The sequence below is a fragment of the Populus trichocarpa genome, chromosome 4 (assembly GCF_000002775.5).
Source record: "Populus trichocarpa isolate Nisqually-1 chromosome 4, P.trichocarpa_v4.1, whole genome shotgun sequence".
Taxonomy (NCBI): domain Eukaryota; kingdom Viridiplantae; phylum Streptophyta; class Magnoliopsida; order Malpighiales; family Salicaceae; genus Populus; species Populus trichocarpa.
In genome coordinates, this window is record NC_037288.2 from 4,283,411 (window position 1) to 4,300,672 (window position 17,262).

Here is a 17,262-nt window from a genome sequence, read left to right on the forward strand (position 1 = left end):
ACTATCTTGCAAGAAAAAAACTAATGGTGAACAATTTTTTTTTTTTTATTAAATGGTACATGATTGAATTATTTTTGGCATAAAAAAGCCTAAAAAATTAATAAACAAAAAAAATTGTTAATCATCAAGGCAATCACTCGAGGTTAATAACATCATGTTATTAATATATTATATTAATGATGGATTTATTATCTATTGAGTAATAAGAAAAATGGTTTGGAATGATGAATATGAGCATGCAAGATGGAGGGTTTGTGACCATTGATTTGCATATGTTGATTAGGAATTTCAAACTTAGGCTAAGACTCTATTTGGGAACGCGGTGTAAACGGCGTTCCTAAAAAATTTAATTGTTTTTTACTAAAAATTAATTTTTTATTTGTTTTGGATCGTTTTGAAGCGTTGATCTTAAAAATAATTTTTTAAAATGAAAAAACATCATTTTGATGCATTTCGACACGAAAATCACTTTGAAAAGCAATCACAACCACACTCCCAAACAGTCCCGCAGTAGGAAAAAAAAGGGTATTGACATTTTTTCTTCAAAAAAGAAAAAAGAAAAATAAGACATCTCCCTTGTTAGTCATATTGGATTTTGTGGTTCTTAATGATTCCTGGATTTGGTTTGATTGTTGATAAATTAAAGAAGAGAGGCATAGAATGAAGAGAGCTACATCAAAACAAAGATGAGGGACTGTTTAGGAAAATGTCAAAAATAGAGGTACCAACCATGTCTTAAACCTGCATCCGGGCTATCCATATAAGTAACCCGACCCTAAAATAACAAACTTTAAAGCCCAAAACCCCCGACTCGAGGAAGTAGTTCATGCTTCATAGCAAGTAACTGGTAAGCAAAAACAAAATTAAAAAAAAAAAAAATGTCACAACAATTCTGGAAACCAGGCAGCGAGAAACCCCGCATTCTCGAAGACGAAGAAGGCGGTGTCGTTTTCTTCGGCCCCCCTCTCTCTTCCGCTGCCTCCTCTTCCTCCAGGTTTGGATATGCAAGTATTGGGAGTCAAAGGCAGAGATTGCCTGTTTACAAGTACAGGACAGCAATTCTGTACCTCGTAGAGACTCACGCCACCACTATTATCGTCGGCGAGACCGGTAGTGGAAAAACCACGCAAATCCCTCAGGTTTATTGACAATTTTGTGTTAAATTTTGGAAATGTATTGGGATTTTTAATTGATTGATTGATTGATTGATTGAATTTCAGTATCTTAAAGAGGCTGGCTGGGCTGATGGTGGACGTGTTATAGCTTGCACCCAGCCGAGACGACTCGCAGTCCAGGTGCGAATTCTAAGCTTGGATCACTTCTTTCAATGTTAAGCACTGAGAAAAATGATTTAGTTTCAAATTTAGAATAGTTTGTATGGTTGTTGAAACATTTAAATGGTGGTGTAATGACCAGACGGTTGCTTCAAGGGTGGCTGAAGAGATGGATGTCAAGCTTGGAGAGGAAGTTGGTTACACAATTCGATTTGAGGATGTTACCAATCCTGTGAGGCAGCTTACTTCCTTTATCTTGTTTTGTTATCTTTTACTTTTTATCATGAGGTTCATGGGTCCTGCATAGAGTGGTATTTGGTTGTTTGTTGGTATCCTGTGCATAAAGATTAGACTTTGTATGCAGTTTTGTTATTGTGGTTGTAGTTGCATCGTTGGTGCTCAAATTTTTATTCTTTTGGCATTGCAGGCTGCAACTATGATAAAGTTTCTAACAGATGGGGTATTATTGAGAGAAATTATGAACGATCCACTTTTGACCAAGTATAGGTATTAGCTATGGCCTATGATTCTAGAATGTTTGTTGTGTTTCCCATGTTTTTAGTGTACCGTATTTCTTTTCCTTTTGTTATGCATTTTTGAAATCAAGCAGCCAATGTAGTTCATGGCTATTGATAATTGTTGCCAACACAATGCCAACTTTTTAATTAAAGAACTGCTAAAAGATCCATTGATCTGCATTTCCAGATGTACCTAGTGGTCCATTATCAAGGAGTCTTATTTGTAAATAGTCATTAACTACTCATGTGGATTCTTTCGGAAGGAAGAATTTGGGAAATCATCTGGAAGAAATTCTCTGCTGCATTTTTCCTGGCGTTGTTGCTGATTTGCTTGAACATGTGCACTTATGGTGTGAAGCTTGATAGTCTTAGCACTGAGCAGCGGTCCTAATGAAATGTCTTGTCTCTGTGTTTTTTTTTTTTTTAAAGTTATTTTGTAATAGATTTAGAGTTATTTTATGATATGTAGATTCTAGCCCTTTTTTTATGCCACAATCTTCTTTTGTTTGTTTTCCTGATTGGTGCCATTTTTTCCTTGCCTTTTCGAAAATGTTATATCTCAGTGTCATCATGGTAGATGAGGCTCATGAAAGGTCTATTTCAACTGATATTCTACTAGGTCTCCTGAAAAAGGTAAAGTTTGGTGTCACTTGTTTGAGAAACTAAATTTCCAGCTTTGGTGGATTTATTTTCATTTAATTCGACAACTCTTGGGATTCCAGATCCAGCGACGTCGACCTGAACTACGCCTGATTATCTCATCTGCTACAATTGAGGCAAAATCTATGTCAGATTTCTTCCAGACTAGGTATGCTTGTAAGTGCTTGAGTAAAGTGGGATTCTATTCTCTGTTGTTGCCATGCTAGTATTTCAGGATATCATTCTTTTGGAAGATTAATTGAAGGGACTTGGAAAACTTTCATTGGCATTGTTAACCTGACAGTAATGCATCGCACCTTGGGTTTAAGAATGTTGACCTTGCAATTTTCCACATACAAATTTTATTTGATAACCATGCTTGCAGCAATTTTTAAAAGCTATAAGCATTTCTATTCAAAGAAAAAGGTAAGTGAGGTTGACTGTCAACTCACTTGCTTTTATTTCCTGTAATCTAGCAAAAAGCATCGAGGACCGGAAGACCATGAGTTTGTTCCAAGGAAGGTTCCTGCAATTTTATCTGTTGAGGTATGGTTTGGAGTGCGCATCAATTTGTTTTACCTTGAAGGCCATCTTCGCTTTCATGTTTGAAGCTATTTATGGTGATTTTTTGTTTGACTAGATATGATAATCTTATGGTCTCATTTTTTCTATAACCGTTCAGGGCAGAGGGTTTAATGTACACATACATTATGTTGTGGAGCCTGTCTCAGACTATGTTCAGGCTACTGTTTCAACTGTATTGTCAATTCACGAGCAGGTGATTTGAGGCTTGTAATATAATGGAGTTTCTCAGTTGATTTTCCCCTCTTTAGGATATAAAACTTTTTTGTTGTATCTTGAGGCATTTGCACTCCTTTGGTTAACAGACCTCAATCATATATCAGCTCTGGTGGCACGTGTTAGAAGTTTTTAATTAAAGAATCTCGGAACTGATTACGTATCTGTAATTAACTGAGTCTCAAGTCTTGCTTACCAGGACTCTTGATCAATTAGCTTGAAGAGTGGATGTAACTGAGGCTTGAGGGATTGTCGCTATTGCATGATGGTTGATGTATGATGGATCTAAACTTATTATAGCTTGGCAAAGCCTGACATTCAAACCAAAATTAACCAGAAAAATCTTTTAATAAAGTATATAGCAGGTATAAATTGTCATTGTACTTGAAAGCAACTAGAAATATCTTGTGAACAAGCTTTACAACTCTTGGTAAAATAATAGAATTTGAGTGGTGTAAGGTTTCCTGTCACTGTTTATAGCTGCCCTATCATGGGCATAAACATATCATCGAACACTACACACTGCTTCAAATATTTTCATAGCATTTAGTTTTATGATAAAAGCTCATTATTGATAAATTGCATCAATATTTGAATCTTCCATCCTTCCATGCATCAGCACTTATGCAGTGTCACTACCTTTAGCTATGGTCAAGACAACTCAATTTATTGATGATGTTGATGTAAAGAGCCTTCTCCATGTTTATATTTTTTTTTGGAAGTTCAAGCTTTCAGAAAAAAATGATATGCCTAGATGAATAATGAAAATATTGTGCTGCACTAACAATTTTAATGTATATTTGTTTTCTAGGAACCTGCAGGTGACATTCTTGTATTTCTCACTGGTCAAGATGATATTGATACTGCTATTCGGCTGCTTACTGAAGAAGCTCATGCCAGCAGAAAGATCTCTTCAGGTACAAAACACATCATAAGTTTTTGACTTGTAACTATTTGCATATAGTCATCTATGAGTGGTTGTGAATAGAGAATTATTGATAAATGTGAAAGTCTGTGTGGTACTATATCTCTGTTAGTGGTTCTGTATTCAGATAAGGACTTCTTTTTACGTGGCATAAAATACTATATTTAGATTAAATTAAGGAGCACAACTATTTTGTATTTGGATGAGGACTGCTCGTTGAATTACTGCAGTGTGACTTTATGTTCCCAGAGCTAAGCACTGAGTTCAATGAAATGAATGGTAGAATGATATTTTTGTTTTACAGTGTTTCTTTTGTAGGAATGGGTTTTATAGACATTTTTATATGATTAAAATCATCATATTTTTCAGGATTGATTGTTTTGCCTTTGTACTCCAGTCTCCCACGTGCAGACCAGGTTTGTGATATTTTGTGTGTTACCCAGAAGTATTAAATTGTGTTTTATATTCTTGTGGCTAGTTATCTTGTTTTGGAATTATGGAACATGCTTTTTTGTTCCCTTTAATAGGATCTGGTGTTTTCCCCAACTCCTAGAGGGAAGAGGAAAGTGGTGATATCAACCAATATAGCAGAGACATCATTGACACTGGAGGTAACATGTTCTTATTCTAAAATACAAGATGTGATTATTTTGTGGTACCAGGCAGAGAATCACCATCTACCCTTGTTCCTTTGATTCTCTTAGGGCGTTGTCTATGTTGTTGACAGTGGATTCTCAAAACAGCAGTTCTACAATCCGGTAATTTTCATCATGGTTTTTTTTTTTTTTAAATCAAGAATGGGTAGATGTGGTGTGCTGCAGGGAAGTATGATTTTTCTGAACACAAAATTCTGTCTCATAAGTGTGTGTGACATTTCTTATTGGTATTCAGGAGTTAAAATGTGCTTTTAATAGTTACCCAGCTATGAAAGTGCAACTTTCCTAATTGAATGTACATTGGTATTAGTTTATTGGAGTTGTTGATTAATTTATGGATGCTTCATTCTTGTTCCATATGAACTAATGTTGAGAAAATAATTGATTAAATTATTTAGAAATGTAAATGTAAATTATTATTGAGAGCTTCTTCCTTTTTCTCTTGCCTGTTGTCATTGTTGTTTTTTGTTTTTTTGCCTTTTTTTAACTAATTAGCTATGAAAACCTGCTTAGGTACAGAAATAAGTAAGTATATGGGTAAGGGGTCAAGGACTTTTGGAGCCAGATAGATTCTCTATGTGCCATGACCTATGAGAATGTTGTATCTCCACGATTACTGATTATATTGTTTCAAGGAGATAACCTCATTATTTTACCTTTATATGCATATCTGTTTCTCTTAGTTAGTTGCTTTTATTTTCTATGCCGCAGATCTCAGATATTGAAAATCTAGTGGTGGCCCCCATATCAAAGGCATCTGCTAGACAAAGAGCTGGTAGAGCTGGAAGAGTTCGACCTGGGAAGTGTTACAGGTAACTTACTACAGATGATTAATATACATTACTGTTTTTCTTTTTCTTAAACAGATGGGTGAACTTGTCAATTTTTACTATTCATGATCTTATAATTTGATCTTGAGCATGTTTTATAATAGTCATTTCAGTTAACAGAAACTATATGTTTTCCATTCTCTACTGTATTTTATTACTTAGAGAGTTGAGGGCGAGACATTGAGTTTATAATTTGTTCACCAAGGCTTCTAATTATTGAATAAAACTTCTACTACCCTTTACCTAGGGTGTGGGAATACCTTTGCTAACATTATTTTTAAATTAGCAATTAGCTATTGCAGGACGAAACATACGAGGGCTGTTGATAGTAGGAACCAAGAATTTGTTTCATAGGACTTTCTGCAGTGATGCAAATATGCTCTCTGGTGACTTAAAACTTTAAGGACATATTAAGTCCCAATATGACTTTCTTTTAACTGTTCAAATATGCTACAGATGTCTAGTTCTTATTTTATCCACCTAACATCTTAGGTCATGAATTTGTTTGGTAAAATTCTTTGAACTCCTGATAAGAAATCCTCCTGCCTTATTTTTATAAACTTGATTTGTGATACATTTTGCTCAATCCCCATGTTTTTTTATGTAAATTATAGATTTTATGGCTTTACTAGTTAATTTAGATTATCATCTGGTGGTTTTCTTTGTCTTTTTCAAATATAACAGCATATAATTACATACGCTGGTGTCTGCAACCAGGTTATACACGGAAGAGTACTTTGTCAATGAAATGTCTTCTGTTGGGATCCCGGAGATGCAAAGGTCAAAACTTGTTTCCTGTGTGATTCAGGTACCCTTTTTTTTGGTTTCCGTGATGTACTCATGCTTCCTTTCTACAAAGTTATTGTTGTTGTTGCTGCTGTTGCTTTCATACTATTGGCCAAATAATCTTCAAATTCCAAGAATTGATTTTTCTAGGTAAACATGAAGTTTTGCATTGGAAGGTTTGTATTTTAGACTCTAATTGTTATTGTGTTCTGATATCTCAGTTAAAAGCCTTGGGAATAGACAATATACTAGGCTTTGATTGGCCAGCATCTCCACCACCTGAAGCAATGATTCGAGCACTTGAAGTTCTTTATTCACTAGGTGTCCTTGATGATGATGCTAAGCTTACTTCACCTGTTGGGTTTCAAGCAGCAGAGATTCCATTAGTATGTTGCCTCCGGACTATTGTAGAGATTTTTGGCTTTTATTGCTGGATCGTTTATTTATGCACGTCATTCTCTCATCTGCGGGGAATAATTATGAATTTCTTTTTGGAGTGAAATACACGTTCTAAACGTATCTTTTACCTTATATATCCACTGGATGACAAAATGAGGAAATGTCGTAAGAGTAGCGTTGTTACTTCAAAGAGATCTTATTGTTCATCAGCTCAGCCTGATGCTTTTGTATGATTTGTTTTTCAGTTATTTTGCATCTTTAATTTAAATCTGTTGTTCTAAATGAGTATTGCTGGTTATCATGAAATATTTTCTGTTGTATTCATGGCAAGCATAGGTTTTCTTGGTTAGAATTTATAAGACATGAACTCAAATCTATGTAAATTTTGCAGGATCCAATGATATCAAAAATGATACTATCTTCAAACCAGCTAGGATGTTCTGATGAGATCATCACAATCGCAGCTATTCTCTCCATCCAGGTAAGGCTTTTTGGTTCTTTATTCAAGGTATTTTTTTTTTTTCCTCAGCTTAGTAGTTGGAATTGGAAAATTCTAAGAAAGCCATAAGAAAGTACCCTATAAAATAGTTAGCGATAATAATAAATTTACAAGGAAGAATCCATTTACAGGAATTATACAAATAATGAGTGCATGAAGGAAATGTTACCTTGTAGGTTAGTTAATGCTTTTCGTGTCTTGTTGCAGTCTATTTGGGTTTCTGGTAGGGGGGTGCAAAAGGAATTAGATGAAGCCAAGTTGAGATTTGCAGCTGCTGAGGTATTTGATTTTGTCTATCATTCTTGCTATTATCTTGTGCAGTGAACAGTTCTATGCATTGAAGTTAATTTCTTGATTGTATGAATTGGAAGTAAGATATCCTTGACCCTTGTTTGTACCTCTTGTAGTCCTGCCAATTGAGCAACTGTATCTGGAAGAATCTTATACCAAGCCTTGTCTGCTATATTTTGAAAAAAATATCCTTCCTAGCCATCTTCTCGTAACTAGTTTACTCATCCAACAACATCTTGCTTCATCTTGCATGGAGCTATAATTCTTTTTCCATTTTATTTTATTGTTCATAGCTGCATTTAACTAGTAGTTGTGATATATTCTCCTACTTTTAATATTTGGGTTGATCCTCAATGATTTTAAGTAAGTTTATGTAAAATGAAACTTATATGTTGGTCACCTGGTCTTTAATTTTACAACCTCATTTCTAGTACATTTGCATGTATGCTGCAGTTTCATCTAATTTTATTCTACACCGGTCTCATTAACTGCATCATTTGATTACTTTTGCTCTTCATTTCATTTGTTAACCAACATCTTGTTTTTCTCATCTCAAAAATTTTAATGTCATAAATGTTTTTTTTTTATGCATTGCAGGGTGACCATGTTACATTCCTAAATGTTTATAAAGGTTTTCTTCAATCTGGTAAATCATCACAATGGTGTCATAAGAATTATATGAATTACCAAGCTATGGTATGCATCTGTTCTTACTACTCTCTGTAAACTTTAGATATGGTTAAATTTTCTTTCTGCTTTTTGTTGGCTTTTCTCAATGAATCTGCTGTCGTTCAGTTTTTCCATCCCAGATATTTTAAATGGTGCAATTCATATAGATTATGTTTTGATACTAATTCAATTTGTTCTGCAGAAGAAGGTAATTGAAATTAGGGAACAGCTCAGAAGAACAGCGCTGAGATTAGGCATAGTCTTAAAATCTTGTGAAGGGGACATGCTGGTAGGTTTTGCAATAATTTACTGATTTTGTTCTTGGGAGAGAACAAATAAATCCGTTTATTAAAAAAAAAAAAAAAACTTTTATAAGATTGCTACCCTCATTGAAGTAGGTCTTGTATGCTTTCTGTTTGTTGCTTGTTCCTACTAGTGCCCTGCTCTTTTCTGCACATTGAGAACTTATTTATAGCTGAATGTGAAAGTGGATTTATCCTATCGGAATCTATATTAAGCTCAGGAAACCTTATGTTATTGCTTATTTTGCTTAAATACATGTTTTTGACAGATTTCTTCAAGTGGTCTGAGTTAACTTTCTGGTTCATATGTTTTCTTACCTTTTGTTCCATTGCTAAGAATGTGCTAAAATAAAAGGTGGGAATTTCATAATAAAATTAAAATGTGAAACAGTAAATACTTTGGCCTTAGTTTCTCCTTCATGACCCAAATAAACTTTCATAAGTGGCTTTTTGAGTGGCATGCAGTTGTGCACTGTCTTTCCTATTTCATGAACCTTAATAATTTGATGTGTCAGACACTCAGGGAGGTTGACTCTTCATATCTTTTGGCTTTTCCTCTTCTATTAAACATGCTATGACTTTTGAAAACATTATTTGTTTGTATGTGTACAGACATATAGATCTGATTTTCACTGTCCTCCACTGCTCACCTTCTTTCTCAAAATGATCTTGTAGGCCGTACGGAAAGCAGTTACTGCTGGATTTTTTGCAAATGCAAGTCGTTTAGAAGTGAGTGACTTAATTTTCCATGTTTCCTGCCAGACTAGAAGTATGGAATATGGACATGATATCATCTTCCTCCATTCCAGTAGGAAGTTAAATACTTTAAAACAGTGAATCGTATTCTTTTTTAGCCTAATGTCTTGATAAAAGTTGTGATTATATTTTATTGAAAGGCATTCAGTCATAACGGGATGTACAAGACTGTTAGAGGTTCTCAAGAAGTTTATATTCATCCTTCGTCTGTGTTGTTCAGGTTAGTAGGCTGGAGTTTGATATTTAAATATTTAGTGAATTTCATCCAGTGCTGCAAATATGGCATAAACATCGAAACAAGAATCACATGCTTTGTTTTGTGATGCAATTGATGCTCAATTGTGAACTGGTTCGTGAATATTATGCTAGCAATCCATATTCAAGTGACATTCTCAATTGCAAATGTGTTGATGGTTATAACTTTAGCTACATCTGATAGGGTGAGGATATAGTGACTAAGTAGTGTTAGGCTTACTACTCTCTTCCTTGCCACATATATGTGGAAGGGTAGGCATGATTGTGACTTTCCAGTTTATAGATGTTGAATAACCAATAGGAGATGTTTTCAAGATAAACTTGTTCTGGAATCTAGTACTCATTCATGAATGCATTTAATTAGTTCATGCATTGGTCACACGTTTACATTGTATTCTAGTGTTTACATTAATATGGTTGATGTTCAAGGAGTTATTTTGTGGAAGTGTAAGGGTTGTGAAAGTACCAGGTGTCTTATAAACAGTAATGTAAGTTTTTGAGTTCTGCATGTGGAAGTAAGTTAATCAGAGTTTCAGTTTCAAAATACTTCTTTCTCTTGTGTTAGTTTCTTGCTTCACCACCATATTTCTAAGGAATGGTATCATAGCTTTTGAGAAAAGATGATGAGTAGTGGAATGTTTCCTTTTCAATTTTCAAAATTGTCAAAGGAAAATTATGACAATTGGTGTATGCTATAAAGGCTCTTCTTGGTTCTCAAGATACATGGGAGGTTGTAGAGAGGTTACGAAGAGCCTGAAGATGAAACAACCTTGAATCAAGTGCAGAAGGAAGCTTTGCAAAAAGCTCGCCAGAAGGACCAAAAGCCCTCACTTTGATACATGTATGATTAGGCATGTTTGAGAAGATCACTTCTGTAGCAGGTGCAAAACAGGCATGGGATATTCTCCAAATTGCCTTATAGGGAGATGATAAGGGGAAAAGAGTTTGTCTCCAAACTTTGAGAGGAGAGTTTGAATCTCTCCATATAAAAGATTCTGAATTGATTTCAAATTATTTTTTACGAGTCCTGACTATGGTGAATCAATTGAGAAGGTAGGGGAGAACTTGGAGTATGTACGGGTGATTGGAAAAATTCTTCAATCTCTAGACTCAAAATTTGAACACATAGGAACAGCCATCAAAGAGAGGAAGAATTTGGAGACTTTGACCATTGATCAGCTTAGTGGTATTTCACTTGTTTAGAATTTAAGTTCAGGATTCAATTTATGATTTGAGGCCACTTATTTTGAATTTAGGATCAATGATTTTATTGAATGTTTCTCTAAGAACTAGTATTCGTTGTACTTGATGTTCACTGAATTTCATCAACTGATAGTATTTATGAATATTGGTGCTTAGAATGATCCTTGAATGGATTTAGATGATGGCTTTGTATCATCTTATGATAGAATCTAGATAATATGGCGTCTCAGTGTCTGGGCCTTGACAAATATGGTCAAGTTTTGCTGTTGAGTTCTCATATTGTGTTTTGTACATGTGCGAAGTCTGATCATCTGAAAACTTTTATCTTGTTGCAGAGTTAATCCAAAATGGGTTATATACCACTCTCTTGTCTCAACAGACCGGCAATACATGAGGAATGTCATGACTGTTGATCCTTCTTGGCTAACAGAGGCTGCTCCACATTTTTTCCAGCATCAACGAACACCGGATTCCATTGTTCACTAACCACCTTCGCAATTGTTTCTCTAATGGATGTAAAGAGGATACAACTCAATTTTGTCGTGATTATTTAATTTCTTGAACAGTTATCTACGATATAGATTCTATATCATTTTTCTTATTTCATTAAAGAAATTTGTTCTGTTTAATGCTTTGATTTTTCTTCTTAAAAAAAAGTTTGCCCTAGTGCATGTGTTGACTGTTCTGGTGAACTTGTTGCTTAACCGTGTGAGATTCTGTCAATAAGCTGAGGTGCCTTCAATTTGTCTCCATCGTCTTGCTCGTGTGAATGAGATCTGAACCCTAGTTATTTAGTGCCCTGTTTGCAGGTTTTACCGGCTAATATTTGCAAGATGCTGGTTGGTTTAATTTGGCTTTACATGAAAACTACGAGTTTGAGATCGTGTCAAGTTAATTTCTTGCTCAGTTTTCGAGTTTCAATGCTACCAATCATTGTTGCTGCTACCGTTACTGATGATACCAGGGTAAAAAATAAAAAGAAAAAAAATATTCAAACAAATATTCCTCATGATATCTCAATAAATACCACAAGTCACAAGTAATAAAAAGCATACTCAAGCTGACCTGACTCTGTTACTCCTATTCCATATACAATCTTTTCGCACGCATTTCACCCATTCTAAATCTACTCAGTATGAAGTTTTCCGCGACTTCATCATTTATTATTTATATCTCTATTTCATATAAGAACACGGGCTAATTATTGATTCTAAACAAAAAAAAAATTAAGTTCTGCAGTTTTGACTTTCTGTTGACTATATAAAAGAGGGACGCGGTCCACGATCCAGGGGAGGCTTCCCTGAGTTTGGTTGCCCGGAAATGTTGGTATGGGCCTGATTCGCCAATTTCCTTTCAGCAGATGGAATCATCCCATTCTGAAGAATATCAAAATCTATTTAGGAATATTGTTCTGAAAACTATCGGACGAGACGTTCGCGCAGTAATTCAATGGTATATGGTTCTTGCAAAGCATATGCTAAAAATTCAAGCACAATTTCACTGGGATTTACGGAAGAGCAGCAGAGTTTGATGGCTCCTAAACGGGCTTGGTTGACCTCCATTATCCTAATACAAACTCTCCATGATATTGCAATAGCTATAAATATCCCCTTGTTCTTAGTGTAATATATTTCTGGTTCCCAGGCCTCGAACTTCAGGCAGGGATATAGAGCAATTATAATTCAGTAAAAAAGAAGACAGAAAAAGGGTGTCTGTTTGACACTCTTTCAGGTTCATCTCTCTCAAACTCAGGTTTGTTTTGACTAATGGTTGTTCGGATTATTTGCTTGGCAATTGTCTCTGATAGCTTCTTCTCCCAATTCCCATTTTTGGCAAGCATTATTGCATATGCTCTATACCCCATATCCCTAGGCGTGAGAAGATGGTCCCGTTGATGCCTGATCCTGAAAAGACCAATGCTCCTCCTGAGTATGTCACAAAGCTGTTACGGTGCAAAATCCTTGTGATAGAAAGGATAGGAGAAATGGCGTACGAGCTTCAGCCACCTGCAGGATCCAAAATCCATCTTGTGTTCCCTTTATCACGAGGCAGCCAATATCAGCAGCAACAAAAGGGCAGATGTATACTAGTTGAATTTGGACTGGGGAATGGAACCAATGCATAACAAGCCAGTTGTTCAACTACTGTTACAGCAGTTGAGTTTTCCCTTTGGAGATGCAAACATGGGAGGACTACAAGCTTCTGCAATCAAATTTTCCCAATTATAATCCTTGAGGTCAAGGAATTGCTGACTCCAGGGGTGTTGTAATGAACCAATTTTAATCAAGAGAGGATTTCATCGTTAGCATTGTAGTCTTCTACGCAGAGGATTAGTGCCGATAAATGAATGGTTATTTATAGCTACTACATGTGTCATGTGGTTAGCAGTCATTAGCTGAGTCAGTTAGAAGTTAGTTGAGGACTAACACTATTCCCGCCAAGATCCTCTGCATAATTTTACTGTTTCAATAGTTATCAATCATTAAGCCATATAATTACTTGACTTCTCATTTCTCTCTCTCAGATTTCCAACCATTCTGCAGTAAAGGAGCTGATCAGTTGAATAAAAATGAACATAGCAGCACTCATACTTCTGCCAGTCCTTCTAACCATCCAGTTTGCGAGCAGCCGCTCCATTAGAAATGAGTTCTCCGATCTAATATCTGATGGCTTGGATCAAAAAGGTCAAAACAACTTCTTACAACTAAACAATCTGGGGACAACTGTGACTTGCGAGCCGATTTATGGCTTCATGCCTTGCACCACAAAGGTTTGGGGCAACCTCTTCCTCTTGGTGGTTTACGAGTACTTGCTGTCCCTCGCAGATAAATACATTTCTAGTGGATCCAACCTTTTCTTTCAAATGTTCGGAACTGGTGTATTTGGTGGTAGTGTGTTCTATGTGGTTGGTAAATTCCCACAAATTGTATTGGTTCTTGGTAAGCTCTTTTCTAACACTTCCTTTTTATCTCAGCACATGGTGTAAACTTTTCCCTGTTTGCTATTCCTTGTCGAAAAAGATCTGAGGTTAATCTTTGGAAATAGGACTATTCATAGAATATTTTCTGGTAGGAAAAGAACAAAAATCAGTAAGGTTTTATAGTACCAATGTTGTGGTTCTGTTTGTAGTTTGGTCAGGAACTGCTTGATAAAAATGAATGTTCTTTTTCAGTGACCTTGCTCTCAGCCAGTGAAAATGTTGTCGGATCAGCAGTATCGATGTCAATGGGGTTTCTTGCAGGCTCAACGATGATGAGCCTAACAATAATCTGGGGTTCTGTTATTGCTTTCGGAAGCTATGATCTTCAACAGACTAATTCCTCAAACTTGGAAAACAAAACGCCGTGCCTTTCCAATGGTCTTTTTTTTTTTTCAGTCTTCTTGAGCCAATATGCAAAGATCTTTTCTAATTAAGTAAAATGAAATTCAAGTGTGTTCTGGTATACAGGTTATGGTGTTAAAACTGACATTGTTACCAAGTATACTGCAAGAATCATACTTCTGTCAATGATCCCATATTTAATACTTGAACTGTCGAAAGTTTTCAATTCTTCTTCAGCAACACGAGCAGGAGTCCTGATTGCTCTTATTGTTACAGTTATTTTACTGGTGACTTACTGCACCTTCCAGGTAACATATTTAATTCAACAGAATGATCATAACTTCGAAACATATGATGCGCACTCTTATGAAATACATTTCGGAATATATCAAAAGAGCAAAGAAGATAAATCACTAGAAGCGTATGCTTTAAAAAGTAGCTAATAGAAATTGAAATATTGGTCTTTAATCATTGATTGCCATCTTTCTGATATAGCAATGGCACCTGCTATACAGATTGTTAAGAGCTTTACTAGTTAATAAAATATGTTCGTGCAGGTATTCCAGCCATGGATTCAGGATAGAACACTCGAGTATTTGATTCTGTCATATGTGAAGAAGAACCTACTACAATCTCTATGCAATCCTTATGGGAGGCCCATTGAATTCAGGATAAGACAGTAAATTTTCTAACTCATATATTGATCACTTTTTTATAGGCTATTATTTCCACTTGAGAGTTCACTACTTACCATTGATTAACCTTTCCTCGATATATTTTCAGGTTGTTTCACAAGATTGATCTGAATAAAAATGGTCAAATATCAGAAGATGAAGTGAGAGCATTTTTAGTGGGAATAGAAGCAGGAGTGGTTGGCTTGATTGGAGACCATTGTGTATCAAAAGTGATGGCAGAGTTTGACTTCTCTGGAGATCATGGTATAAGCAAGGAAGAATTTATTGGAGGGATATCGAAATGGCTTGATGAGGCTAATGGCGTTGAAAACAACGGAAACCAGACAGAATTGTTCAATAGTAATTTACCGGTATATGCTCATCCACTCTCAGGTCCTTTCCCAAAAGCTAAGAGTTTCAGGAACAGTAATAACCAATTGCAATATTGCTAGGGAACTGGAGAAAAACAGCAGATATGGGAGGCTGAACAACAGGATTCTAAGAATTCCGATGAATGGAATTACAGTAAGGCCACTTACTTCATCCTTCTGGGAACTGCTATTGCAGTTCTTCTGGCAAAACCCTTAACCAAAACACTCCAAGAACTTGCGACAGCTATAAAGGTCCCCTCTTTCTTGGTGTCGTATTTTTTGGTACCCTTCGCTTTGAACTTCAGACAAGGATATAAATCAATTACTTCTGTCAGTGATAAGAAAGAGAAGTCCGTGTCTTTGACACTCTCTCAGGTTCATTTCTCACAAACTCAAGTTTCTTTAGATTATTTTGGTGATAACAATGTGGTGTCCTCAGGCTAGATTCTCAGTGAACCGAAAAAATTATTTTCTTGCGACCTCCTCTAAACGTCGAAACATCTCTTTTGATCAAAGAGTCATTAATGCAGATCTTGGAGTCCAAGAAACCAAGTGTTATGCTATAGATGTCTTGCATGCATGAATGCTTATTTTCTAAATTGACAGGGGAAAGTTTTTGTGCAGATCTATTGTGGGGTATTCATGAACAACGTTCTGGGTTTGACGTCATTCTTGACTATTGTTTATATACGAGATGTGGAATGGGATATCACAGCTGAAATTCTGGTTGTTCTAGTAATTTGCAGTGGAATCGGTCTATCCTCCAGCTTCTCCTCCAAATTCCCATTCTGGACATGTCTTGTAGCTTATGCTCTTTATCCGATATCTCTGGGCTTTCTTTACGTTCTCACCATTTCTCTCGGATGGGGTTAAAACTTGTTCACACCAATTGTTTATGCTGATACTTTTCATAAGGCGTGATTGCAAGGGGACAATAAACTGCATGGAAACTCAATCACTCCTATGAGTGAGTGTTTCACAAACTTGATAGATCGAAATTTATTGTGCTAATGTGTCTTGTCCATATAAAATTATTTCATTTACCTTTGTGGTTTTATCGGAGGCACACATTTAATTTTCTTTTTCTCATCCATGCATCTGGGTTTTTGGAGCTGTTTGAGGCAACGGTATCAATTCTGTTCGGACAGGTGTTTTATTTTTTCAATTGGAACAAAACATTTTGACTTCGAAGCATCATGGCATGCTGTTTTAGGGCTGTTTTGAGTTGGGATGCAAACCATATTTCATGATTTTTTGAAAAAAAAAATTTATTTTTTACCAATTCAATTGATTGAAATCAGGAACAAGATCGCAAGAAAATTAACATTTTAAGGTAAATTAAAGGTTAAATTAAAAACTTTTGCAACCAAGCACCATTTTGCAAAAAGTATCGACCTATAAGGGTTCAATTGACTGAAATTAGGGGTGAAATTGAAGAGGTTTGAAAGTTTGATGGTCAATTAGGGGTAAATTTGCATAAATCCGAGACCAAGAACCAAAGTGAAAAAGGCATTGAAATTCAAGGTTAAAATTGAAGTTCAATAATGGCAAAATTGCATTAAATCAAAAGTTTTATAGTCAATTCGGAGTAAAATTGAAGGAAATCAAAAGTCAAAAGACCAAATTGAACTTTGGCCAAAACTCCCTAGTTCAAGGCAAAACGGCCTCGTTTTTTAATAAAATAAAAAAAAGGGGAACTAGAGAACGCGTCGTCTGGTTCCTGTTCATTATCTTCTTCAATTTTGCCTGAAAAAGCTTCCTGAGTAGCTACTTTTCAGGTGCATTTAATGCCTTATATCTCCCCCAAATGTGACAACACCTGAACCAAAACAATCACCTAACATTTCTCTACAGCGCAGTATAGTTTGTTCAGGCTTATTGACAAGACAGCGGCCGCGGCGTCGGCCTAAAAAGGCCAACTCAAGCAGCCTTTAGCCATCGAATTTGACAGCCTTTAACTCAGGCAGCCTGCTTTGAACCAACGATTGGGATCTTTTCGAACCGAATCAATGGCTGAATGTTTTCCCTAATGAATACAAGATTGCCCTCTTCCACTCCCTATAAATAGGGGTGGATTTCATGGTCCGAGCATCAA

The 17,262-nt window shown here is 35.8% G+C and overlaps 2 protein-coding genes across 5 annotated transcripts; both read left to right on the forward strand.

Moving 5' to 3' along the window:
* Positions 1-808: 808 nt before the first annotated feature.
* LOC7476356 (probable pre-mRNA-splicing factor ATP-dependent RNA helicase DEAH9) lies at positions 809-11,429 on the forward strand. 3 transcript variants are annotated; one of them, XM_002305726.4, is made up of 22 exons: positions 810-1,139; positions 1,221-1,295; positions 1,417-1,506; positions 1,702-1,781; positions 2,356-2,425; positions 2,515-2,600; positions 2,908-2,977; positions 3,114-3,209; positions 4,041-4,146; positions 4,524-4,570; positions 4,682-4,765; positions 4,859-4,912; positions 5,522-5,622; positions 6,358-6,448; positions 6,648-6,812; positions 7,217-7,306; positions 7,532-7,603; positions 8,213-8,311; positions 8,487-8,573; positions 9,262-9,315; positions 9,483-9,562; positions 11,136-11,429. In XM_002305726.4, exons 1-22 carry the CDS (start codon positions 879-881, stop codon positions 11,284-11,286), a joined length of 2,109 nt encoding a protein of 702 aa, XP_002305762.1. In that variant the 5' UTR covers positions 810-878; the 3' UTR covers positions 11,287-11,429. The 3 variants fall into 3 exon arrangements, with proteins under 3 accessions (XP_052308471.1, XP_024454199.1, XP_002305762.1); XM_052452511.1 differs by lacking the exon at positions 8,213-8,311 and having other exon boundaries at positions 809-1,139; XM_024598431.2 differs by lacking the exon at positions 4,859-4,912 and having other exon boundaries at positions 809-1,139.
* Positions 11,430-12,140: 711 nt separating this feature from the next.
* Positions 12,141-16,361, forward strand: LOC7470231 (sodium/calcium exchanger NCL2). 2 transcript variants are annotated; one of them, XM_052452023.1, is made up of 8 exons: positions 12,141-12,552; positions 13,325-13,739; positions 13,973-14,158; positions 14,249-14,430; positions 14,680-14,801; positions 14,906-15,167; positions 15,249-15,542; positions 15,792-16,361. In XM_052452023.1, the coding sequence occupies exons 2-8, from the start codon at positions 13,370-13,372 to the stop codon at positions 16,038-16,040; spliced, it is 1,665 nt and encodes a 554-aa protein (XP_052307983.1). In that variant the 5' UTR covers positions 12,141-12,552; positions 13,325-13,369; the 3' UTR covers positions 16,041-16,361. The 2 variants fall into 2 exon arrangements, with proteins under 2 accessions (XP_052307983.1, XP_024454211.1); XM_024598443.2 differs by lacking the exon at positions 12,141-12,552 and having other exon boundaries at positions 13,278-13,739.
* The last annotated feature ends 901 nt before the right edge of the window (positions 16,362-17,262 follow it).